Raw genomic sequence first — 26565 nt, forward strand, 5'->3', positions numbered from 1 at the left:
TCAGTGTTAGGGGGGATCTGAAAGAAAGTGTGTGAGAGAAGAGGTATTAGATTGCCTACCAAAGTGAATGTCTGGAGAGCCACCATGCTGGTTTCATTGTTGTATGCCAATGAAACCTGGATAGTCTACCAGTGTCATGCCAGAAAACTGAGTCACTTCCATTTGGATTGTCTTAGAAATATTCTGAAGATCAACTGGCAAGACACTGAGGCCATTTCTCAAGCTGGGCTGGCAAGCATTCCAAACTTTGCTGCAGAGATCGCACCTCTAATGGGATGGCCATGTAGCCCAGATGCTAAACACACATTTTCCTAAATGACTGTTTTATGGGGAATTTGAATGAAGCAAGTAATCATGGATGGGGAGGTTAGAAGAATTGGCATGAGGACATTCTTAAGAACTTTCTGAAGAACTTTGGTATTGATTTGGAGACATGGAGACATTAGTGAGACAATTTTAGACCACTCACTTTTCCTCAGTCTCGATTTCTCCATCAGCAAAAAGGATATTATAAGATACTTTACAAAATTTTTGTCTCAAGTGAGACAATACGTGAATTGTGTGAAAAAATTCAAAGTGCAATATTTTCAGTTGTTATTGTTTTAAACTCTTACCTTCTGTATCATTATCAGTTCTAAGACAGAAGAGTGGCAAGGGATAGGCAAGGAGTAGCAGAGGGTTAAGTGACTTGCCCAGGGTCACACAGCTAGGAAGTGTCTGAGGCCAGATTTAGACTCAGAATCTCCTGTCCCTGGGATCTAACCAATGAGCCCCCTAGCTTCTCCAAATGGAGAGTTGTAAGGGGAGGGCAGTCGCCAAGCACAGTGCCTGACACATAGCTGGTGTATCATAAAGGCTTGTTGAATGAATGAATGATCTCACTAGATCTAAGGAGAACCAATAAACATTTATTAATTTCCTACTATGTGCTAGTGCTCTGTGCTAGGTGATGGGGAGACGAAGACAAAAAGGAAATGATCCTTATCCTCAAGGAGTTTACATTCCACAAGAGACAACATATCCATGTAAGTATACACAGAAACTTAGTATCTGTATGATTCTGGACTAGTTTCTTAACTTCTGTCTGCCTCAGTTTCCTCATAACACCTACCTCCTAGGGTGGTTATGAGGCTCAAATGAGATTATATTTGCAAAGTGCTTTGGAAACTTTAAAGTGCTACATAAATATTAGCTAGTGTTATTACAGAGTAGAAACAAAATAAAAAGAAAGGAGTTTAGGGAGGTCCCATAGAGGGGAGGGAGGGAGCTGCAGTTGTGATAAGAAAAGTCTCCATAGTGTGTGTGTGTGTGTGTGTGTGTGTGTGTGTGAGATGTGGTGTGTAAATGTGTTTTGTGTGACATGTGTGCTTAATTATATTGTAGTGTGTGTACATATGCATGTAGGTACATGTTGTATATATGTGCATATTATGACATGTGTGCATCTATGTGGGTTGTTTGGGGTATGAGTATGTGGCATGTGTGCTTCCATGTTTGTGTATACTTGGGGGATGTGGTGCTGTGTTTGGTGTATGTATGTGCACTCACATGATCACATGCACGGCCAGGAGTTCAAAACTAGCAAAATTCAATCATTCTCTGTCCTGGGGCATTGGGCCCCCTCTTGGGAGCCCCTTGAAGTTCTAGGAGGAGCAAGAGGTCACAAAGGGAGCTTTGTGCTAGAAATGCAAATGAACCCTGGTCTTGATCCTGAAGGAAGCAGTAATGGGCATGGGGCAGGGGTTTTCCTAAAGAGAGAAAGCATCTTCCAGCACTTGGATGGGTAATCAAATTATTGTTGTTCCTTCATTTAGAAGAGGATCGATGACACCGTGGGGTGATATCTTGACTTGTGTGTGAATTGGATTGAAGTGAGGTAGAGTTGCATAAAGTCATCAGCCTTACTCTCCCTTCCAGAGTTGTCCAAGTCTGATGGCAAGATCAGATTTAGGATGACTGGCAATGGCCAAGGATGCGCTGGATAAGTTTGCCATCTTCAGTGTCTGCCTGGAGTCTAGGCTCCCCCCAGCAGCTCCTTCTGGCACCTTTGTGGCCACTGGAACAAATTGTTCTCATCATTCCATTCCACTAAGAGATCTTCACATATTTGGGGAAGACGCCCCTCTGAGTCACTGTCAGTTACCTTCATCCTGGTTTTAGCGCTTCTGCTGGGACAATTTCCAGACATCCAGCTTCTTGGAGCCACAGGTGAGAGCGAGGTGAGAGGTGGACACCAGAGGTGGATGAGCAGCCCTGGAAAGGGTTTGGCAAGCCCTCCCACCAGTGGTCCAAGTCTTCCTGGAAAATTCCATATACCCCAGGAAGGGGTAAAGAATGGAGTGCCAGACAAAGAGATTAACACAGCCAATGCAAAGAGTGGGAGGTGGGAGATGGAATTGTGTGCATATGTATGTGTGAAGGACTTTAAGATCAATTTTGCTGGACAATATGGGGTATGGAGAGAAGTAATGGGTAATATAGATGTTAAGGAGGTAAGATGGGTCCAAGTTATTGAGTTTTAAATGCCCAGAAGAGGAGTTTATAGTTGATCTTAGGAGTAACAGGGAGTCATCAGAATCTTTTAAGTAGAAGATAGCAACTAGCTGGCTCAGTGGACAGGTCTGGAGTCAGGAAGACACATTTCCCTGAGTTCAAATCCAGCCTCAGACACTTATTAGCTGTGTGGCCTTGGGCAAGTCACTTTACCCTGTTGGCTTCAGTTTCCTCATCTATTGAATGAGCTGGAGAAGGAAATGGCAAACCCTTCTAGTATATCTGCCACAAAAACCCAAAATGGGGTCATAAAGAGTAAGGCATGACTGAAATGACTAAACAACACTGGGAAGGTTAGACCTGATTTTAGGATTAGTGGTTGTGTGTGGGATAGATCAGAATGAAGACAGACTTGGAGTTGGGAGGCCAGTCTGGTCAAGAATACAATGAAAACTTGTCTAGGGAGAGCTTGGAGTCAGGTGGAGTAAAGTAGTTCTTGTTCATATGAGATAAGAGAACAGACAAGGGGAGCAAAAGTAGATGGGCATTGAGACAGGAAGAGAACAAACAGCACATTGGTCCTGGTGCTGAGAATTAGAAGATCAAGGTATAGTTCTAATCTCTGACAGGGCTCAGCTATGTGACCTTGGACAAGTCCCTGCACCTTCCTGGGGCCTCAGTTGATTCATCCTTGAAATGGGGAGGGGAGAAGACTAAATGCTTTCTTAGGTCTCTCCCAGTTCTAGATCTCTAATCCCTGCTCCCCTGATCCTGTGCCCAGGGGTGTGGCAAACAGGTCCCGCCATTCCAGACCCAGAGAGGACTTGGCACTCTAAGGGCAGGGACAAAGGGGGCCTCCACCTTCCCTTCATCTAATGATTTCCCAGATTCTTTGAAGCAGTAGACCATTTCATGGCTTTGTTTGTATTTTTATCTCCAAAGCCACCCCATGGATTCCTGTCTTGCCTCCCCAGGAGCTCTGCCCCTTGAGCTGGCCCAGGAAAGGTAAGGCTGTTGGAACTGTGGAGCAGCATTGAAAATGAGAACAGGGTCAGTATGAACCCTTTTATCAGGCAGCAAAGGGGGGGCCAGACCTGGGGATTCAGTGGCCCTGAGTCTCAGCACCTGGCCCAGGGCCAAGCATGTGGTGAACAGTGTATCAAAAGCTACTGAATTGAGTCACAGAGTTAGAGCTCAAAGGAGCCTTAGAAACCATCTAGTCCAGTGCTCCTATTTCACAGATGAGGAAACTGAGGCCAGGAAAGGTTAATAGTTAGGGGCATTCTTACAGTCCTTTAAAATTTGCAAAATGCTTCATGTAGAATTAACTCAACAGCCTAATGAGGAGGGTACAACAGGTAGAGCACAGTTTTCAGATGAGGAAACCAAGGTCCAAAGTCACTAATAATAGCTGATATTCATCAAATGCCTTCAAATTTGGTCAACTTAGTGTCTATTATCTCATTTGAATCTTGCAGCATTTTTTAGGGGGTGGGACCAATTATGATCCTCACAGGGGGGAGACAAAACAAAGGGGAGGTTATTTGCCTACTCTGCCCTGGTTTCACACTTGGGGCTTCTTTTGACCCTAGATTGAGCACCTCACCTTTTTGTGTGCTACCTTTTCCTCTGTACCTGTTTGCTCTAAACCATTGGCCTTTCCCAGTAATTACTGAGGGTCTCTGGAGTGTCCCCATCTCAACCCTTTCAGTATTATATCCGAGGGGAGTACTTAAGCATATCATTATGGCAGAGTAGAGGGAACATGAGCTTAGGGTCAAGAGATCTGGTTCTGAAATCTCCCCCAGACACTTACTAGCTGTGCCATTTACTTATTTCATCTCACTCAGTCTCAGTTTCTCTGTCAAATTGGGGGAATAATAACTAATTACCTACCTCTCAGGACTGATTGCGGGAAAGCATGTTACAAATGACAACATGCTATAAACAATGTGATATGGTTATTATTACCCTTATTTTTTGTTGTTCAGTCATGTCAGACTCTTTGTATCCCCTTTTGGAGTTTTCTTGGCAAAGATACTGGAATGGTTTGCCATTCCTTTTGCCAGGTCAGGTTATAGATGAGGAAACTGAGGCAAATAGGGTTAAGAAACTTGCCCAGGATAATACAGCTAGTTGTGTGTCTAGGGCCTGATTTGAATTCACATCTTCTTCACTTTAGGTTAGGTACACAGAGTCAACTAGCTGCCTCCAATTCCCTTTTTAGAAGGATGTCATTTAGATCTAAAGATATCACTTAAGGAAGCTATTGAAAGTTCTCAATGTATGTTTTCCTAATGACTGTGTGAAGGAGATAAGATAAAAACGAAAGAAAAAAAAGTCAGTGAAAGCTCTGTACACAAATCTGCCCAGCTCTGATTAGTTTAAAAGGAAAACAATGAAAATTTCCTCCTATCCAAATAAAAGGAATAAATATTTCTATTATCAACATTTTCTGCCTTCCAAACTCATGTCCCAAGGCTCTCATTTACATAAGGAACTAAGGACAAATCTCACCCTTTGATTTTCACTTGGAAACAATGCAGAGGGATAGAGGGCTGGTCTTAAGAGTCAGGAAGACCTGAGTTTGAATTATGCTTCAGATCATGGGTAAGCCAACCAAGATGGCAGAATAAAGGGAGCAGTCCAGCAAAATTCTTCCTCCAATGTTCCCCTCCAAAGTCTTTAAAAATAATGCACCAAATCCACTTCTAAAATAGTATCACTAACAAAGTAAGGGGGACATTTTTTTCTAGTCAAAGATAATTTAGGAGGTCAGAAGGAAAGGTATGTTACATTGGGGTGGAGACTGGTCTTGCATTACATGGTAATAACATCAGCTATGGGCATTACAGGCAGCCTTGGTGACAACAATGGCAGCAGTAATTTCTGGAGCTCTCAACCCAAAGACAATAAAAGAATTGGACAACTGGTCAGAAAGTGATTACAGGGGGCAGCTGCATAGCTTAGTGGATTGAGAGTCAGGCCTAGAGACAGGAGATCCTGGGTTCAAATCCGACCTCAGCCACTTCCCAGCTGTGTGACCCTGGGCAAGTCACTTGACCCCCATTGCCCACCCTTACCAATCTTCCACCTATGAGACAATACACCGAAGTTAAGGGCTTAAAAAAAAAAGTGATTACAGGGAACCCCTGTGCTTGCACTGAGCATGAGTGCTGTTTGGTAACTTCATTGTTCATTATGCATTTCTGGGAACTAGATAATGGTAGTTCATTGGATAATTGGATAGTGCTATCATTTGCAGCTATAAAAGAGCATGGATCTTTCATAGACCAGGAGAACAGTGACCATATCTCTTCCAGGATCATGCTACCTTGGAAATAATGACAACTTACAGACCTCCAGAACAAGCTGAAGAAACAGGACCATGAAAAAGCCTGAAGCTTGGAACAGTGATGACTTCCTCCCCAGAGGAAAGGAGAATTCAACTTTAACACAAAGTTAAAAGACAAGAAAAATGTGCTGGAAAAATAAGCAAACAATAATAAAATTATCTGACCATAAAAATCAACCGTGGTCACAGAGAAGATTAAGAGAAACTCGGAAGAAGACAATAATGTGAAAATAGATACAAGGGAAGTTTCAATGAAAACTGCAGTTTGGACATAAGCCCAACAAAAATTCCAGAAAGAGCTAAAGTAATAATTTAAAAAAGAGCAAAAATGATTTGAAAATGCAAATAAGAGTGATAGAAAAAAATTGGGGGAAAAGAAATGAGAACAATGTAAAAAATTATGAAAATAGTATTATGGAAGATGGTAGAGAAACAGCAGGGGAAAATTCAAGCTACTGTGAGAATCCTCTCCAACCAGCCTTAAAATAATGCCTCAAAATGAAAATTGAAGTGAAGGAACCAATAAAGAGCTAATGTGAAGCAACTTTCATGAAGAGAACAACTTGAAAAGAAGGCACAGAGGGTCTAGTTCACTGGAATGAAAGGGAAACACAGCTTGCAGGAGGCTACACCAGGGAGTATTGGTGCAAGGCAATAGCAATTCTGCCCATACCCCACATCTATTATTCCAAATTTTAAACCTGGGGACAATATCTGGATCCTGAATCCCTTCCTGAGCCAATAGCAGTGCAATCCCATGCACACCTGGTAAAGTTCCAAGTCCGAGCCCAAGTTGTAGCTAGGTTTTGAACCCAAGTGTTAGGTGGTCTATGAAGCATGCCTAGTCTGTGTAAGCCCAGGGTGAAGCCCAGACAGCCTGACCCAGACACAGGCCCAGAGATACTTCCTACCAAAGCTTAAGGGGAAGTTACAAGCTCCAGGCCAAGGCAGCCCACAGTGTGCCTGAGGTAATCAAGCCCAGAGTGAGACCAAAAGTTCCTACCCAAGTTTGAGGCCAGATTTTGAGTCCTAGGACACGGTATTTCATAGTTCTCTGAGTTCTGCAAGCCATCAGCAATCTCAGAGAGTGATTGAATCATCAGTGGGAGGTGGGATTCAGAGCTCTCAGCCCATGAGCCATCATATATACTTTGGAAGAACTGAAATTTGCAAAAATCCAGAAACAGAGCTAATGGTAGCATCAGAAAAAAATTAAAATTTAAGAGTACTCTCTACCCTGAGAACAGAACTCACCTTTAAGATAAAAGTAAAAGTCAAGAAAAAGAAAGGGAAAAATGAGTAAACACGAAAAAAAAAAAAAACAAACCACTCTAACTGTAGAAAATTTTCATGGAGACAAAGAGCTAGGCACAGACACAGAAGGAGACAGTGAAAGGAAAACAAACATATGCAGACCTTCAAAGGAAAATATGAATTGGTCTCAGAATCTGGAAGAGCTCAAAAAGGATTTCAAAAATCAGCTAAGAGGGGGCAGCTGGGTGGCTCAGTTGATTGAGAACCAGGCCTAGAGACTGGAGGCCTAGGTTCAAATCTGGCCTCAGACACTTCCCTGCTGTGTGACCCTGGGCAAGTCACTTGACCCTCATTCCTAGCCTTTACTACTCTTCTGCCTTGGAGTCAGTACAAGGTATTGATTCCAAGACAGAAGATAAGGATTTTTAAAAAATCAGCTAAGAGGGGGCAGCTGGGTAGCTCAGTGGATTGAGAGTCAGGCCTAGAGACAGAAGGTCCTAGGTTCAAATCTGACCTCAGACACTTCCCAGCTGTGTGACCCTGGGCAAGTCACTTGACCCCCATTGCCCACCCTTACCACTCTTCCACCTAGGAGTCAATACACATAAGTTAAGGGTTTTAAAAAAAAGAATAAAAAAAATCAGCTAAGAGAGTCAGAAAAAAAATAGGGAAGAGAAATAAAAGTAATACAAGACAAAAATAACAGCAGAAATGGCCAAATGAAAAAGAAGCTTCAAAAGCTCAAAGAAGAAAATCATTCCTTAAAAATTAGAAATGGGAAACTAAAGGCTAATGACTACATGAGACATCAAGAAATAATAAAACAAAATCAAAAGAATGAAAAAAACAGAAGATAACATGAAATAGCTCATTGAAAATACAAATGACCTAGAAAATAGATCCAGAAGGGACAATTTAAGAATTATTGTATTCCTTGAAAACCATGATTAAAAAACAAAAGCCTGGCCATCATAAGACAAGAATTATCAAAGAAAACTGCCCTGATATTCTTGAATGAGAGAGTAAAATAAAAATTGAAAGACTCTAGAGTTCACCTCCAGAAAGAAATCCCCAAAAGACAACTCCCAAGGAATATTAGAGCTAAATTCATGAACCCAAAAGCCAAGGAGAAAATACTGCAAGAAGCCAGAAAGAAAAAATTCATATACCATGGAGCCAAAGTTAGGATTATATAAGACTTATCAGCCTCCACATGAAAGGATCAGAACGTTTGGAATATGATATTCTGGAAGGCAAAAAATCTAGGTTGATAATGCAGAATCACCTGCCCAGCAAAACTGAGTATATTCTTTCAGGGGTAAAAATGGTTATATAATAAAATATCAGATTTCCAAGCATTCCTGATGAAAAGACCAGAGCTAAACAGAAACATATGATGTCTAAACACAAGACCAATAAAGCTAAACTATATGTATTCCTGTGCAGAAAAATTCTATTTAAAATTCTTAAATATTAAAATCAATATTATACTAGTTAGGAGTACACAAAGACAGAAGTTATGGGTATAAGTTGATTAGTATGATATGTATGATATATATGTGTATAGATATAGATATAGATATAGATAGATAGTAGATATGATATGCCAAAAAAATATCAAGGGGTGTAAAAGAGAATTTTTCTGAGAGAAAAGGGAAGAGAGAGGGGGAAACCTCACTTAAAGAGGCATGAAAAACTATTATAGTGGAGGAAAAGATGAGACTGGTGACAGGCAATGCTTAAATCTTACTTTCATTGGAATTTCCTCAGAGAGGGAATAACAATCATACTCATTTGGATATAGAATCCTATCTTACCCTATTGAGAAGCAGAAAGTGAATAAGGGTGGTGGTGGTGGTGGTGGTATTAATCAAAAGGAGGAAGTAGGGATTAGTGATTAGAAGTAAAACACTTGGGAGGAGGGACAGAGTGAAAGGAGAAAGAGTAGGATCAAAAGGGGAAAATGAGATGGAGGGGAACACACAGTTGTGTAAGTATTAAAATTGGGATTTTTGACTCAATAAGGGAGTTTTAAAATTATATTGTGGTCACCGATTTTAAAATATTATAGCTCAAGTCAAAATGACTTTTAGTGGTTTTTATTTACAAAGAGGTGGAAAGAGTGAAAGTGGGAAATGTAGATAAGAGACAGAGCCAAAACAAGCCTACCAGCACTTCTCCTGTGAAGTCTGGCTCAGCCCCCCAACAGCGGTTTCCCCAAGTCCCAATCTCCACATGAATTGCCCTGTAATACTCAGCCATAAAAGCCAGTGGTGTGTTCAGCCAGAGTTCCACCAGAATGACTCCAGGGAAAAGAAAGTAGCTCCTCTCACTCACACATAATCCGGGTAAAGAGTCTCCTCCAAAGCCAAGGCAGGAATCTCCAGAAACAATCTCCCCAAATGCCAGGAAAGGAATGGTAGAAGGCCAAGCTCTCCAGCCCATGATATACCCCATTTTCTGTCTCTCCTCCTTCTTCATAGAAACCATTTGCAGTCTTTCAATTTGCTTCATCCTACCCATGGCTGGACAGTCTCCTTTGGAGGTGAGAGTTTTTGATTTATGAACTCTCTTACTTATGTGTTAAGTAGGGGTGCTTAGAGTTCTTGATTGAGTTAAAGGTTTCTGATTGATTTCATTAAAATAGACAAAGAGAGATAGTTCTATCTTTACAGTTGGTAATCATAACTGTGAATGTGAATGGATTGAACTCAACTATAAAATGGAAGCAGAGACCTGAGTGGCTTAAAAATCAGAATCTTATGTTGTTTACAAGTAGCATATTTGAGGTAGGAAGACACACATGGAGTAAAGAACTGGAATAGAATTTAATGTACATCATCTTAAGTAAAAAAATCAGGAACAGCAATCATGATCCCAAACAAAGCTAAAACAAAAATAGATCTGATTAAAAGAGATAAGTAAGGAAATTTTGTCTTGCTAAAAGGCACTGTTGACAACGAAGTAATATTAATACTAAACATGTATGCACCAAATGGCATAGCCTTCATATTTTTAAAGGAGAAATTAAATGAGCATCAGGAGGATATAGACAGTAAAACTATACAGGGGTGAGGGAGGACTTTAACTTCCCCCTTTCAGATCTAGATAAATCAAACCAAGAAATAAGAAAGAAGTAAAGGAAGTGAACAAAATTTTAGAAAAGTTAGAATTAATAGATTTCTGGATAAAATTTAATGGGAATAGAAAGGAATATACCTTCTTTTCAGCACCACAGGACTACTATACAGAAATTATCCATATGTTAAGACATAAAAACTTTGTATTCAAATATGGAAAAGCAGAAAAAATAAATGCATTCTTTTTAGGTCATAACACAGTAAAATTATTATCAATAAGGGTTCATAGAAAGACAAATAAAAATTATTTGGAAATTAAATAATCTAGTTCTAAAAATAAGTGCATCAAAAAACAAATTATAGAAGCAATGTCATTAATGAGAATGACAATGAGGAATCAACATATCAAAATTTATGGAATATAGCCAAAGCAGTACTTAGGGGGAAACATATCACTAAATCCTTACATCAATAAAGTAGTGAAAAAGTAGACTAATAAATTGAGCATATAACTAAAACAGAACAAATTAAAAATCCCCAATTAAAGCCAAATTGGGAAACCTAAAAATTAAAGAGGAAATTAATAAAAACTGACTATAAGAGAACCACTGAACTAATAAATAACATTAGTTGTTTTTTAATGAAAAAAAAAATAGAGAGAGCACTGCTTAATTTGATTAAAAAAGGAAAGAAGAACATAAAATAATGAGTTTTAAAAATGAAAAGCAGGAACTCACCACCAAAGAATAGGAAATTAAAGCAATCATTAAGTACTATTTTCCCCAGTGATATGTCAATAAATAAACCACCAATGAACTCCCTAAGAAAAAAATCACCAGAGATGATAAATTCACAAATGAATTCTATCAAACATTTAAAGAACAATTCATCCTAATACTATATAAATTATTTTGGAAAATAGCCAGAGAAAGGATTCTACAAAATTCTTTTTAATGACACAAACATAATACTAAGCCAGGAAGGGCAAAAACAGAGAAAGAAAATTAAAGGCCATTATGTTCACTAATGAACATAGATGCAAAAAATTTAAATAAATTACTAGCAAGGATAATACCATATAACACAAAGATCATTCACTATGGCAGGTAGGAATTCAAGACTGGTTTAATATTAGGAAAACTATCAGCATGATTGACCATATCAATAACCAGACTAACAAGAAGCACGTGATTATCTCAATAGATACAGAAAAAGTGCCATACCAACCAGCCTACCAAAATTATTTTATAGAAAGAGAAAAAATAATAAAATTAATCCAGAAGAATAAAAGATTAAGAATTTCATGGAAATTAATGAAAAAATGTGAGGGAATGTGGCCTAGCAGTACCAGATCTCAAACTGTACTATAAAGCAGTAATCAACAAAACAACCTGGTACTGATTAAGAAATAGAATGGTAGATCAGTGGAGTAGATTAGAAACACAATATACAAGGGCAAATGACCTTAACAACCTAGTGTTTGATAAACCCAAAAACTCCAGCTTTGCGAATAAGAACTCATTGCTCTGGTGGGAAAATTGGAAAAAAGTATGGCAGAAACTAGGTATAGACTAATATCTCACACCCTATACCGAGATAAGGTCAAAATGGGTATATGACCTAGATATAAAGAATGATACCATAACTAAATTAGGGGAACTTAGAATAGTTTACCTAGAAAATCTTTGGAAAGCAAAGAATTTATGACAAATAAAGAGAAAGAAATAAAGAGCATTATAAGATGTAAAGTGAATAATTTTGATTATATTAGATTAAAAAAGCTTTTGTACAAACAAACTAATGTAACCAAGATTAGAAGCAAAACAACCAGGAAGAAATTTCATAATGAATTTCTGTGTTAAAGGTCTCATTCCTCAAATCTATAGGTAACTAAGTCAAATTTATAAGAACATAAGCCACTGCCCCAATGGACAAATTGTCAAAGGATATGAACAAGCAATTTTCAGATGAAAAAATCAAAGCTATCAATAATCTTGTGAAAAAATGTTCTAAATCACTTTTGATTAGAGAAATAAACATTAAAGCAATGCTGATGTACCACCTCGGCACCTATTATGTTGGTCAATATGACAGGAAAGGGAAGTGATAAATATTGGGGGAGATGTGGCACTGGATCACTAATGCATTGTTGGTGGAGTTGTAAACTGATCCAATCATTCTGGAGGGCAATTTGTAACCATGTCCAAAGGGATATAAAATTTTGCATGTCCTTGATCCTGTAATACCACTACTGGGTCTGAATCCTAAAGAAATATAAAAAGAGGGAAAGGACCTGCTTGCACAAAAATATTTATAGCAGCTCTTTTTGTGGTGACAAAGAGTTGGAAATTGAGGGGATGTCCATCAGTTGGAGAATGGCTGAACAACTTGTGGTACATGTTGTTGATGGAATACTGTTGTGCTATAAGAAATGATAAGTGGGATGATTTCAGAAAAATCTGGAAAGATCTGCATGAATTCATGCAGAGAAAAAGAAGCAGAACCAAAAGAACATCCCAACTACCAGCTTTATGGCTAGGAGAGGGTGAATCAACAAGAGAGCATTGTGAAATGCAAAATGGACAGTTTTGAATTCATAAATTGAAAAGTTTTTGTACAAAGAAAATAAACATTAAGAAAAGATAATTGACAAGGGCAGTTAGGTAGTTCAGTGGCAGTTAGGTAGTTCAGCCAGGCTTAGAAATGGGGAACCTGGTTTCAAATCTGGCCTCACACATATCCTATGTGACTGAACCTGAGCTAGTCACTTAACCCCAATTGCCTATCCTTTACTGCTCTTCTACCTTGGAACCAAAGGTAAAGGTTTACTTTATTATTATTATTTTTAATATTTTTTTAATTTTAAACCCTTAACTTCTGCGTATTGACTTATAGGTGGAAAATTGGTAAGGGTAGGCAATGGGGGTCAAGTGACTTGCCCAGGGTCACACAGCTGGGAAGTGTCTGAGGCCGGATTTGAACCTAGGACCTCCTGTCTCTAGGCCTGGCTCTCAATCCACTGAGCTACCCAGCTGCCCCTAAAGGTTTACTTTAAAAAGAGAGATAATTAATAGCTTGGTGAAAGAGACATTAAAAAGTACTAAAGAAAATAGCACCTAAAAAAGGAATTAGCTAAATAGTACAAAAAGAGGTAAAAAAAAAACCTCAGTGAAGAAAATACTTTCTCAAAAAATTAGAATTGGACAAGTGGAAGCTTAATAATTCCATGACACATTCAGAAACAATCAAATCAAATAAAAAGAAAGAAAAGAAGAAAATGTGAAATATCTTAATGGAAAAAGAATTGATCTAGAATATAGATTGAGAAGAGGTAAAGTGAGATTTATTGAACTATCTAAAAGCCATGATCAAAAAAGAATATAGAAAATATATTTCAATAAATTATAAAGGAAATCTGTCCTAATATCTTAAAACGAGATGGCAAAATTGAAATAATCTACTGATCACCTCTTGAAATCTCAAAATATCCAAGGAATACAGTAGCCAGAACTCCCAGGTCAAGGAGAAAATACTGAAAACAGAAAGAAACAACCTGAAAACCAATGGAGCCCTGGTCAGGATATCACAAGATTTATAGTTATGATGTTAAGGGAATACAGGGCTTGGAATATGATGATTCAGAAGGCAAAGAAGCTAGGATTACAGCTAAGAACTTCCTACCCAGAAAAACTGAGCATAATTCTTCAGGGGGTGAAATAGATCTTTAATGAATTAGAGGATGTTCAAGCATTCCTGATGAAAAGACCAGAGTTGAGCAGAAAATGTCTCATTCAAACATAAGACTCAAGAGAAGCATAAAAAGACAAACATGAAAGAGAAATCATAAAGGTCTTAATAAGGTTAAACTGTTTGCATTTCTATGACAAAATGACATGTGTGACTCTTAAGAACTTCATCATGATTAGGGCAGTTGGATCTACAAATGAGTTGATTATGTTGAGATGATCCCCCCAAAACTGGAGGAATGAGAAAAAAAGGGTCTACTGGAAAAGGGGGGAAGGGAGAAGGAAAATCAGGGAAATAATCTCACATTAAAGAGAAGTGCAAGAAAAAGTATTACATGGAGGGGAAAATGGGGTAGGGGTATGCAACACTTGAACCTCATTCTCATTTGAACTGGTTCAAAGATGAAAGATTATATATACATGTGCAGTTGGGTACAGAAATCCATCTTACCCAATAAAGAATTGGGAGGGAAAGGGGCTAACAGAAAGGGAAAGATTGATAAGAGAGGGGGTGGATTAAAGGAGGCAGTGGTCAGAAGTGAAATAGACTTTTGAGAAAGAACAGAGTAAAAAAAAAAAAAAAAGACAGATAAGCAGAAGAAAATAGGCCAGAGGGAACTCCACAATAATCATAGCTATGAATGTGAATAGGATGAATTCGTTCATGAAACAGAAATGAAAAACAGAATGAATTATAAAGCAAGATGCAACAAAACGTTTGTTTTTTATTTGAAACAGAAAGATACACATGAAGTTAAAATAAGAGGTTGGAATAGAATCTATTATGCTTTAGTTGAAGTAAAAAATGCATAGGTAGTGACCATGACCTCAGACAAAGCAAATGGAAAAATGATCTTGTTAAAAGATATTCAAGGAAACTACATTTTGCTGAAAGGTATCATTGACAATGAAATAATATCAGTACTGAACCAAATGGTATAACATTGATAAATAAATTACAGAAAAAATAGCCACTAAAACTATAATAGTGGAAAACCTCAAATCATCCTTCTCAGAATCAAATAACCTAACCATAAAGTAAATAAGAAGCTAAGGAGGTGAATACAATTTTAGAAAAGTTATATATGATGAATCTCTAGAGAAAACTGAATAGGAATAAAAAGGAATATGTCTTTTTCTCAGCTGAAAATGGCACCTTCAAAAAAATTAACCATGTGTTAAGATATAACAAAAAAATTACAAACAAATGCAGAAAAATAGAAATATTAAATGCATCCCTTTTGGATCATAATGCAACAAAAATTATATTCAATAAAAGGCCTTAGAAGCAAAGATTAAAAAATAATTGGAAACTCGATAATCTATTCCTAAAGAATGAGTGGGTAAAAAAATTATAGTAACAAACATATTTTTGTTAAAGAGAATGACAACAATGAAACAACATGCCAAAATTTGTCAGATTCAATCAAAGCAGTACGTATAGAAAATTTATATCTCTAAATATTTATATCAATAAGAGAGAAAGAATAGGTCAATCATTGGGTACATAACTTAAAAAAAAAAGAAAACTAGAAAAAAACACAAATTAAAAATCCTCAGTTAAACACTAAATTGGAAATTCCAACAGTCAAAGGAGAGATGAATAAAGTTGAAAGTAAAAAAATTTTGAACTAATTAATAAAACCAGAAGCTGATTTTATGGGGGAAAAACCATTGGTTAATTTGATTAAAATAAAAAAGAAAAACAAAAATTACCAGTTTTAAAAATGAAAAAGCTGAATGCACTACCAAAATGAAATTAAAGTACTTAATTAGGAGCTATTTTGTCTAATTATTAAAAAGGAAAATTGAACAAGCCATAAATGAACTCGCAATAAGAAGTTCACCAGAACCAGATGGATTTACAAGTGAATTCTACCAAATATTTAAAGAATAATTAATTTCAATATTTTGCAAATTATTTGGAAAAGTAAATAAAGGAGCCCTATCACATTCCTTCTGTGACACAAAATATTTTAATACCTATACTGTGGAGAGCAAAGTAAAAAGAAAACTATAGACTAATTTCTCTAATGAATATTTATGCAAAAAAATTAAATAAAATACTAGCCAGGAGATTATAACAATATATCTCAAGGGTATACACTATGACCAGGTGGGATTTAGACCAGAAATGCAGGGTTGGTTCAACATTAGGAAAGCTATAAGCATAATTGCCATATAATAATGAAAACAACAAATGTCATTTGATTATGTCAACTGATACAAAAAAAGAGCTTTTGATAAAATACAACACCCATTCTGAATTTCAAAAACTGGAGCTTTTCTTAAAACGATAAATAGTATCTATCTAAAACCCAGAGCAAAATTCCACGTTGGCTTTGGGAGGGGGTGGTGGTGGAGGGGAGAAAGAACATGAATCATGTAACCATGGAAAAATATTCTTAATTAATTAATTAAATTTTGGAAATTAAAAAAAAAAACCCAGAGCAAGCATTATCTATAATGAGGATAAACTAGAAATTTTCCCAAGAAGATCAGAGGTGAAGCAAAGATGGCCATTATCACCACTATCATTTATTGTCATTCTAGAAATGCAAGATCAAGCAATAAGATAAGAAAAAGAAACAAGAACAGGCCAAAAAGAAACAAAATTATTATTTTTTTCAGAAGATATGATGGAGTACTTAGAAAATCCTAGAGAATCACCTAAACAATTAGTTGAAACATTGAACAATTTTAGCAAAGTTGCAGGATATAAAATAAACCCACATAAATCATCAGCATTTCTATATACTACTAATAAAACTAAGCAGGAAGACATGAAGAAATTCCATTAAAATAACTACAGACAACATAAAATATTTGGGCATCTTTTGCCACTCAAAGCAAACTCAGGAATTATATGTTATAATTAATAAAAGACTTTTCACTTATAATAAAGACTGGAGAAATATTAATGTTAAGGGTAGGCCAAGGAATAAAATAAAATTGACAATTCTAAATGTACATTTATGTATTAGGATAGCTGGGTGGCTTAGTGGATAGTGTACCAGGAGGACCTGGGTTCAAATATGACCACAGACATTTTGTAGCTGTGTGACCCTTGAGTAAATCACTTAACTCCAACTGCCTAATCCTTAAGACTCTTTTGCCTTGGAAACAATCTTGTATCAATTCTAAGACCGAAGGTAAACATTTATTCCAAAATTAATTTACTTAGTGTCATACCAATCAAGCAACAAAAGAATTCTTTCCTAGAGCTAGAAAATAATAACAAGGAAATGGAAGGAAAAAAGATCAAGGATATCAAGGAAATCAGTGGAAAAAAATATGATCAAATCTGGCTTCAGACACTTCCCAGCTGTGTGACCTTGGGCAAGTCACTTGACCCCCATTGCCCACCCTTACCACTCTTCCACTGAGGAGCCAATACACAGAAGTTAAGGTTTAAAAAAAAAGGAAAGAAGGCAGCCTAGTAGCTCCCAATTTCAAGTGATTTTACAAAGAGGTAATCATTAAAACAATCTGGGATTGGCATAGAAACAGACACTGGGCAAGTGAGTCACTCGACCTGAGTCTCAGTTGCCTCATCTGTAAAACACTTGTAATTACTTGGAAAGGCTTTTGAGAGGCTAGCATAGCATAACATATCGAAAGCCCTTGGCAAACCTCAAGTGATCTAAATTTCAGTACCATTGATTTTGGTCATTTTCCTGTGATGATTTAAAAACAATCCCATCTTCCAGCCTTCACCTTTCCCTCCTCCCTGCTCTCCCATCCCTTCATTTTAACCTATTTTGGTCTCTAAAGGAGGTCAGGTTGGGAATAGAATTCAATTCAGCAGTCCCTACTCTGTGCCAGGCACTTGGGAAGACACAAAGCTAAAAAACCAATAGGTCCTGCCTTCAAGGAGCTTACATTCTTAAATCTAGAGGAAGCCTGTTAGACAAAGACCAACCATCTTCCACATATCATCTGGGCAGGGGCAGGGGTGTCTCTTCTGAGCTTCCTTCCACAGCACTGAGCTCCAAGCAGTGAATCCATCTATGACATCCTTCTCTTCCCCTGGAGAGATTCCTCCCAAGTCCTTTGCCCACTTCTCCCCTGCTCCTGCTCAGGTTTGTTGGTCACCCAAGAGTCTGCCTTTCCATGGCACCTACTCAGCACCAACTTACCCCTTGGGTCTTGGCTTGATCAAGATCTCTCATCCTTTTATTCAAGTGAAAGACATTTTTCTTTCTTTTAAGTGGAACTATCACTGTAAGGAATTGAAAGGGAACATTTTTGGACCAATTATGAAACAGTCATAATTTTTTACAAACAATCTTTAGACTTTATAACGTTGGGAGGTCCCTGTCCTTCCAACTTCCTCTTACTTATTTCTGTATTGAAACGCCAAACTGATGTCAAGACAACAACAAAAAGGCATTGAATATGTTGGGTGGACCCTTCATGGTGAGGTGAACCAGCAGTGGGACAAGGATGAGAATCTCATGAGGGTAGAGATTCAATCTCTCTAAGGGTAGTGGGGAAAGGGCACTCCAGAATCAGTGAGGTCACAAATCTTTGGAATATCAGAGTATGACCAATTACTAGTTACCAGAAAGAAGCCTGTCAAAATGGAAAATAATCAGGGCAGCTTTAATGAGTAAAGAGAAACAATGAGAGTTTACCTTAACAAATGACATTTAGAATAAAGGTTAGAAAGGGTCCCTCTTGACCCTTTATGCTCCCACTTAGTTAAATTATTCACAACCATCCATTTATTTTGACATGTTTGTGCTTTTAACATCACATTTTCTAAGAATGATGTTTCCAAAGGCAGAATGTGGAAGGAAGGAGGAAACCGATTCTACCAGGGTGTCCAAAGGCCTCTGAGGGTCCCCAAACTTTGCTCTTCTCCTTTTTCCATGGTGATTGTTTTCAGTATAAAAGTTAATATAAGAAGTTACTGCCCCAGCCAGGCTGAGGAGCAGCTGTGAGTCCTGGTTTAGTCTCAGCTGGTGACTAACCCAGAAGATCTTGATTTGTTCAGAATCTCCACCCCAAAATTCAATGGATGTTCTCAGTTTGCCAGAGGAGCCTGAGGTGTCAGGCCAGAGTCTGTTCAGGACCCATCCTGTTTCTGGATAGGCCCAATTCTGAGTTGGAAAAATGAAAAGGGCAGGCTGCTGAAGGCCAGGCACTCCTACCCACCTACAGAGGAACAGAAGGCTTGAAGTCCTGAAGTTCCTCTTTCTCTGGTTGAACTTCAGACACCTTATTGATCTTAGCAAAAATCTGGTTGATTTCCATAAATGTCTTAGCCTTGGTCTCTGGGACGATGAGGTATGTATAAATTGTGGTAAGGAGACATATTATAGCAAAGATGATGAAGCTGTAGTTACCAAGACCCACCTGTGGAGATCAAGTCATGGATCAAGTCAGCAAACATTTTATTAAGCACCTAGTTATAATACCCTTCAAAGCCCAGTGACTCTTTGAAGGGTATAACATCCATACTCCACTGTACATTCCCCTACCATCTGATTCCTCATTTCCACTCCAAAGGTGCACCCAAGTTCCACCCAGCCCTTCCAATGTGACCTCTGGAATCCTTGTTTCATAGGCAACAAACTTCCCTTCATCTTAAATCTATTCCTCTTCCCACTTCTTCCATCTACTAGCTCTTACCCAAACCTGACTTTCTCTTGATGGCACAGACTCTTTGACAACCCTTTTCAGTACTGGCCACACACATTCACTTATTCCCTTCAGCTCACTGGTCAAGGCATGGAGTTAGAGGACTCCTTGCTCCCCATTACCATTTCTAGGGTCTTACCCTCTCTCTAACCCTCCTTCTCTGTCTGTTTGTCTCTCAGGTTCATATCTTACTCATATCTCTCAGGTTCATATCTTACTCATATCTATCATTCAATCAAAATCCTTGTGGTTATTGTCTTACAGATCATCCCTTCACTTCCCTTCCTTCCTCAATGAGTTTGGCATCTGACCTACAATTTTTCTCTCATCCCCAACTTCTGCCCTGACACAAGTTAATTTCAGCAAATATGTTGATTCTCTCTCAAATATCCTAACCAGTCAGTTCCTCAACCTATTCACTTCCCATAAGCTATGGTGTCTGTCCCCACTTCAGCCACCCAAAGATGGTTATAGTTTTGACTTTGTTATCACCTACAAATATATTACTTCCATGTTCAAGAATTCTGAAATCCCTTTATCTAACCATAACCTATTGGCTTTTTCTTCTCCCTCTGCTTTCCCTTACATAACCCCTACTTCATCCATATCATGATCTCCACAATCTATTGACCCCTCACAGTTCTCTCCTAGGCTATCTCTCATGCACTAGTCACTCTCTCTTCTTCTCTCCATCCTATTTCTGAACCAATTTACCTCTACACTGAACTTCTCTCTTGAATTTCTGGCTCCCTTATCACATCACTGATTATATCTAGCCAAACCTCAACCTTGAATCATTCCAACCACTTGTTGCCTTCTTGTCCATATGTGTTGGTGAATGAATGTGGAAAAAAAAATCACACAAACATGACTAGGCCCACTATAAATTTGTTATATAACAACCTCACATGAATCCTCACTGCCTCTAGGCAATACTTCTATACCTTATCAACTTACTATCCCACTTTCCACAGTGGCTCTCCCAAACCTTTTCATCCTCCCTCAAATTTCTCATGGTTCCCTATTCTTCCAATTTCTCAGCAGAGAATTTTGCCTATATTGTACAGAAAAAAATCGAGACCATTCATCATAAACTCCCTCCTTTCCCCTCTTCTTCATCTCTTATCACTCAGATACCATCTCACATGATGATGTTACCCCACTCTTACCAAGGCTAAGCCCTCTACTTGTTCAAGTGATCTCTTTCCATCCTATCATCTCCAAAAGATTGTCCCCTCTGTCATCTCCACTCTTTTACTTTTTTTCAATCTTTCCCTCTCTACTGGCTCATTTTCCACTGTCTACAAACATGCTCAATGATGCTGGCCTCTTGGCTAGTCCATGAATAAGACCCTCCATCACTCTGGGGTATTTTTTCTGTCTCCCCTGCCTGGAATGCTCTTTTCCCTCAATTCCAACTTCTGATCTCCCTTGGCTTCCTTTTATTTATTTATTTTTTTGGGGGGGAATTTTCCATGATTCATGTTTTTACTTTCCCCTTCACTTCCCTTTTGCTCTCCCCCCCACCCCTTCCCCAATAGCCAACGTGCATTTCCACTGGTTTTAATCTTGGCTTCCTTTTAGTCCTAACTAAAATCTCACTTTCTACAGAAAGCCTTCCCCAATCCCCCCTTCATTCCAGTGATTTCCTTCTGTTCTTTATTTCCTATTTATCCTGCATAAAGCTTATTATCTCTCCAATTAAGAGTTTAATCTCCTCGAGGACAAGGACTGTTTTCTGCCTTTTTTTGTGTCCCAAGGGCTTAGTATAATGCCTGACATATAGAAAATACTTAATTAATGTTTACTGATTGATAGTCACAGAAGACACTTAATAAATTGTCTTTTGATAGTCAATGTTGGAGAGGTTGTGGGAAGATACTTAAACTAGAGATTGGTATTAGTGGAGCAGTGAGTTTAATATGAACATTCGGGAAGACAATTTTGAGTTATGCAAATAAAGTGACTAAAAGTTTCTACTTCTAGCTATGTACTCCAAGGATACCAGATGAGAAGAAAGTGTCTATATACCCTGAAGTATTTATAATAGCACTCATAGCAATACAAGGTACAATATTGACTGAAGTGCCAATCATATGCCAGCTCCTGTGCTTGATGGAAGTTATTTGAATTTTAGGGTCTTTTCTGGTGATCTAGGGATCAGTTTCCCTCTTACCTGCATGAAAGGAAAGATTAGTCCCACAATGAAATTGGAAAGCCAGTGGACAGTGCCTCCGACCATGAATGCAGCTGGTCGGGATGACTGGAGGAAGATTTCAGTGATGATCAATGCAGGAATAGGACCTTGGAAAGAAAGACATGGATGAGTGAGAAAAGGATGTTGGGACTCCTCTTCCCTATAATTCCATTTTTTAGGTAATAGGGCAGGGCTCTAGAACATTGGTCCAAATAGGGAAAAGCCCTCTACCAATAGAATGAGTGAGTTTTTCCCTTGAAGCTACTTTTTTAAAAGGGCTGGGTACTATAGAAGAGATAGTCAAATGTTCAAATTCAAAATCAATAGTGTGTCAGCTGTGTCAAAATTCCTGGGTCTACCTAGCTTGTCACTAATCAAATTTTGACATTTCATGGCTATGAGAGGACAATTAGAATGAGGAAAAAATATGTGTACTGCATTTTCCAGACACAACCTCATCTGACCTTTCCAATAACTCTATTGGATGGCTCTCATAGGTATTATTATGTCTGTTGTACAGGTGAGGAAATTGACTTTCATATAGGTAAATGACTTCCCATGGTCACATAGTGTAGGAAGAAGGATTATGACCAAAGAGCACTCTGCCCATTATGTTGAACATTACAATACGAAGAAGCTGGTTGATTATAATATTCAATGGCTATATATGTAATATACTTAATGGATCCCTCAGTAACATACTCAATGGTATCCTATTTGAAAATTCTCACTGGGACTTCCCCGCTAAGATGACCCCAGAGTAGAAGCAAGGGTCTTCTTCTCACCCCCCCCCCCAATATAAACCACCTCTAAAAGACAAAAATCAAAATCAGATGAGTGAAGGAGCTGTAGCCATAGGGTGCAGCATTGAAGATAGGCAGGGTTTGGATATTTCCATGCTATAAGGGGATTTCCCCTATTTCCACCTATCAAAGAATGAGCTGATTACCCCTCCCGAACTACACCTACCCCAGAGTCAGACTGAGCAGGGGGCAATCTTTAGGTTCTGATGGTGGGGTCTGGGAGGCTGAGGACACCACAGATTTATCCCTGAGGGCACCAAATGTTGGGAACCCAGGAGGCTGAGAAACGTGGATGTTGGGTAAAAAGATAGGTAAGAGAGGGGCTGCCCACAGCAGATATGGTGGAGACAGAAAAATAGCCTCAGGGCAAAACCTCTCTGTAGCTAGATACAGAGAGCTGTCTACCCTCCTCATTCAGATTTCTGGCTGGGAAGGGAAGAAAAAAACTAACATAGCAATGGCCACCAATACCAATACCACCAAGAACTACAACCTACAACTACAAAAAAAAAAAAAAAAGCCTCTGACTCCAGATAAATTCTATGGAGAAAAACAGCAGACTATAGAGGAGACAGCAGAGTGAGACAAATAAGTAAACACATCCAAACTTTCCAAAGGAAAAAAAAAAAAGGAAATTTTTTACAAGCTCTCTAGGAACTCAAATTTGACTTCAAGAACTAAGTAAGAAAGATAGAAGAAACTTGGCAAGAAAAGTGGGAAAGAACAGTTTAAAAAGACAGAATCTCCCACTTGGAAAAAGAAGCCCAGAAACCAAATGAAATGATAATTGGAGACCAGAATTGACCTGCTGGAAGCCATGAAAACCAGGATAGACCAAACCAAAAAGTATAATCAAAAGATAATAGCTGAAAACAGGTCTTTAAAGATTAGAATTGGCCAAATAGAAGCTAATGATCTTACAAGACAGCAAAATTAATAAAGCAAAGTCAAAACAATGACAAATCAGAAGGAAACACGAAATATCTCATTGAGAAGATGATGGACCTCAAAAAACAGGTTCAGGATAGACAATTTGAGAATCATAGGTCTATCTGGAAATACAGAAAAAATACAGAAGTCTTAATATCATATTACCAGAAATTAAACAAGAAACTGCACCACTGATATTCTTGAACAAGAGGGCAAAATAGACATTGAAAGAGCCAATAGATTACCCTCTACATTAATGTAATCCTCAAAAGACAATTCCCAGGAAGGTAACTGCAAAACTTAAGTGCTTCCAAGCTAAGGAGAAAATATTGCAAGAAGCCAGAAAGAGACAATTCAGATATCAAAGAGCACCAGTAAGTATTACACAGGACCTGGCAACTTCCACACTATAGGACCACAAGACTAGAAATATTACATTCAGAAAGGCAAGAGAATTGGGTCTAAAACCAAGAATCACCTACCTATCAAAACTGACTATATACTTCCAGGGAAAAGTATGAGCATTTAACAAAATAGAAGATTTACAAGTATTTGTAAAGGAAAGACCAGAACTAAATGGAAATTTTATGTCCAAATGCAAAATTGAAGAGAAACATGAAAAGGTAAACAAGAGAAAAAAATAATTTTTAAGGGCTTCGGGAAGGTTGAATTGTTCATATTCCTATATGGCAAAATTATATTTATAACTCTCAAAAAAACTGTATTCTGGGGGGCAGCTGGGTAGCTCAGTGGATTAAGAGCCAGGCCTAGAGAGGGGAGGTCCTAGGTTCAAATCTGGCATCAGACACTTCCCAGCTGTGTGACCCAGGGCAAGTCACTTAACCCCCATTGCCTAGCCCTTACCACTCTTCTGCCTTGGAGCCAATACACAATATTGACTCCAAGATGGAAGGTAAGGGTTCTAGTTAAAAAAACAAAACAAAACTGCATTCTGTATCATAGTAGTACCAACCTCTACTTGTATGAATAATTCTTATAACTAAGTGGTTTACGATGATGTGTAAAAAAAGGGGGGGGAAGGGGGAATATAAAATGACACCAAGAGAAAGTCAAAGGAAAAAGAAAAAATAGGATAAACGATACCATATAAAGATGTGCATGTGACATGGAGGGGGAAGAATACTATGATAAGAAGAAGAAGAGAGTGCTACTAGGTAATACTTAAACCTTACTCTCAGTGGAATTAGTTCTGTGAGGGAAGAGCATCTAAATCCATTGGGGTATTCTATGATAGGCATTCTATCCTACACAACAGTGAAGTTGAGGAAAAAACCAAGGTGGGGGGGAATAGAAGGGGGAAGTGCCAAAATGGAGGGAAAGGGGGGAAGGGAATTTAAGAGGCTCTAAAGAAAATAAGAGGGGAAGAAGAAAGGGGGTGGGAAGGGAAGTAAAATAAGGGTGGGGATTAGGGGGACTGATTAAAAGCAAAATGCTAGTATAGGAGGAAAGAGTGAAAGAAGAAAGACCAGGTCTAGAAGAGGAAATAAAAATGATGGGGAATACACAGGTGGTAATCAAAACTCTGAATGTGAATGGGATGAACTCACCCATAAAACAGAAGCAAATAGCAGAGTGGATTAGAAATCAAAATCCCACTATATGTTGTCTTTCAAGAAACACATATGAGGCAGGTAGACACACACAGGGTAAAAGTAAGAGGATGGAGAAAATCTATTAGGCATCAACTGAGAAAAAGAAGGCAGAAGTCTTAGATATCTGACAAAGCCAAAATAAAAATAGATCTGATTAAAAGAGATGGGGAAGGTAATTACATTCTGATAAAAGTCAGTATAGACAATGAGGAAATTTTAGTACTCAACGTGTATGCACCAAATGGTATAGCATCCAAATTTTTAAAAGAAACTATTGGATCTTAAGGAGGAAATGGTAAAATTATACTAAAAATTCTCACTGAGCTCCTCTGTAACATTTTGGGTTCCTCTATCAATTTCTTAATGGAACCCTTTTATAAAGCACTAAATAGATCTCTCTCATCTGAGAAGTTTCTACAACTAGTGTAGAAGGTACATCAAAAGAATTCAGTGGGCTACCTTGCCTGGGGGAAAATGATATCATAATCAGATACTTACTAGGCCCAATGGCATGACCCACAACATAGCTGATCACACAAGCAATGCTGACATAAGGCATCCCAGTCACGGTGTCCTAGGGAAGAAAACCACCATCATCAAGGATATGGCTGAACAGAAAGCTACCAGGAATCAAAGGGGAGGAAGACAGAGCATAGAAGGGGTGGTCCAGGGGAAGCCTAGGTTTTATTTCTTGGTGCTTATAAAAATCATTAATTTTGTTTTCCTTGCTTAGGGAGTTTGTCTCACTGTTTGGGCAGTAATAGAGACTGGATAGACGATACTCTCTCAAAAGGGAGAGAAGAAGGAAAAGAATCCACTTGTCCTGGCTCTATAGGCTGCTTCTTCTAGGATATCTTAGAATTGTACTTAGAATTGGACATATCCTTATAATACAGGCCCGAGAGGGCCCTTAAAACACAGAATGTCAGAATTAGGAGGGCTATTAGAACTTGAGAACATTTTTATAAATGGGGAAATTGAGGTTCAGAGAGTTTCATAGGATCATTTAGAGTTGGAAGGGAGCATAGATATCTCTTAAGTACAACCTATTAATTTCACACCTGGACTGAAGTCCATAGGGGTAAAGGTACTTGATCAAGGTCACACAGCTAGGATGAGAAAATAGAAAGTGGGAGGCAAGAGTGACCTTGTTCTCCTGGACAGAGATTAGTCCTTGCCCCATCCTACAAGGCCCAGATCTTTTTAAATAACCAGGATCTTGGGGGCTCCTTACCTGGAGTGAAAGGGCTACTGTTAACACAATGCAAGCCAGGCAGCAGACACTGAAGCCAATCAGAAGGAGCAGTCTCCTGCCTAAGCGTTCCACAATGAACACCTGAAGGAGAGGAGACCGCAAGTGAGGAAGGTCATAGTCAAGAAGCCAGGACAGCCCTGGGGTGGGGGTGGGGGGCAGCCCTGGGCTCTTCCAGGCCAGCAGCAGGTTCAGT

The 26565-nt window shown here is 38.5% G+C and overlaps 1 protein-coding gene across 1 annotated transcript in view; it reads right to left on the minus strand.

Annotated features, from left to right (window-relative positions):
• Positions 1-18628: 18628 nt before the first annotated feature.
• LOC123243083 (solute carrier family 2, facilitated glucose transporter member 5-like) overlaps positions 18629-26565 on the minus strand; it is a 35851-nt gene continuing 27914 nt past the window's right edge. The window contains exons 9-12 of the mRNA XM_044671260.1: positions 26352-26453; positions 25616-25691; positions 21751-21878; positions 18629-19289 (exon numbers count right to left, since the gene is read on the minus strand). Coding sequence (XP_044527195.1) covers positions 19089-19289; positions 21751-21878; positions 25616-25691; positions 26352-26453 — 507 coding nt within the window. The 3' untranslated portion in view covers positions 18629-19088. The remainder of the gene's footprint in view (positions 19290-21750; positions 21879-25615; positions 25692-26351; positions 26454-26565) is intronic.

The sequence above is a fragment of the Gracilinanus agilis genome, chromosome 3 (genome assembly GCF_016433145.1).
Source record: "Gracilinanus agilis isolate LMUSP501 chromosome 3, AgileGrace, whole genome shotgun sequence".
In the NCBI taxonomy this organism is placed as follows: Eukaryota; Metazoa; Chordata; class Mammalia; order Didelphimorphia; family Didelphidae; genus Gracilinanus; species Gracilinanus agilis.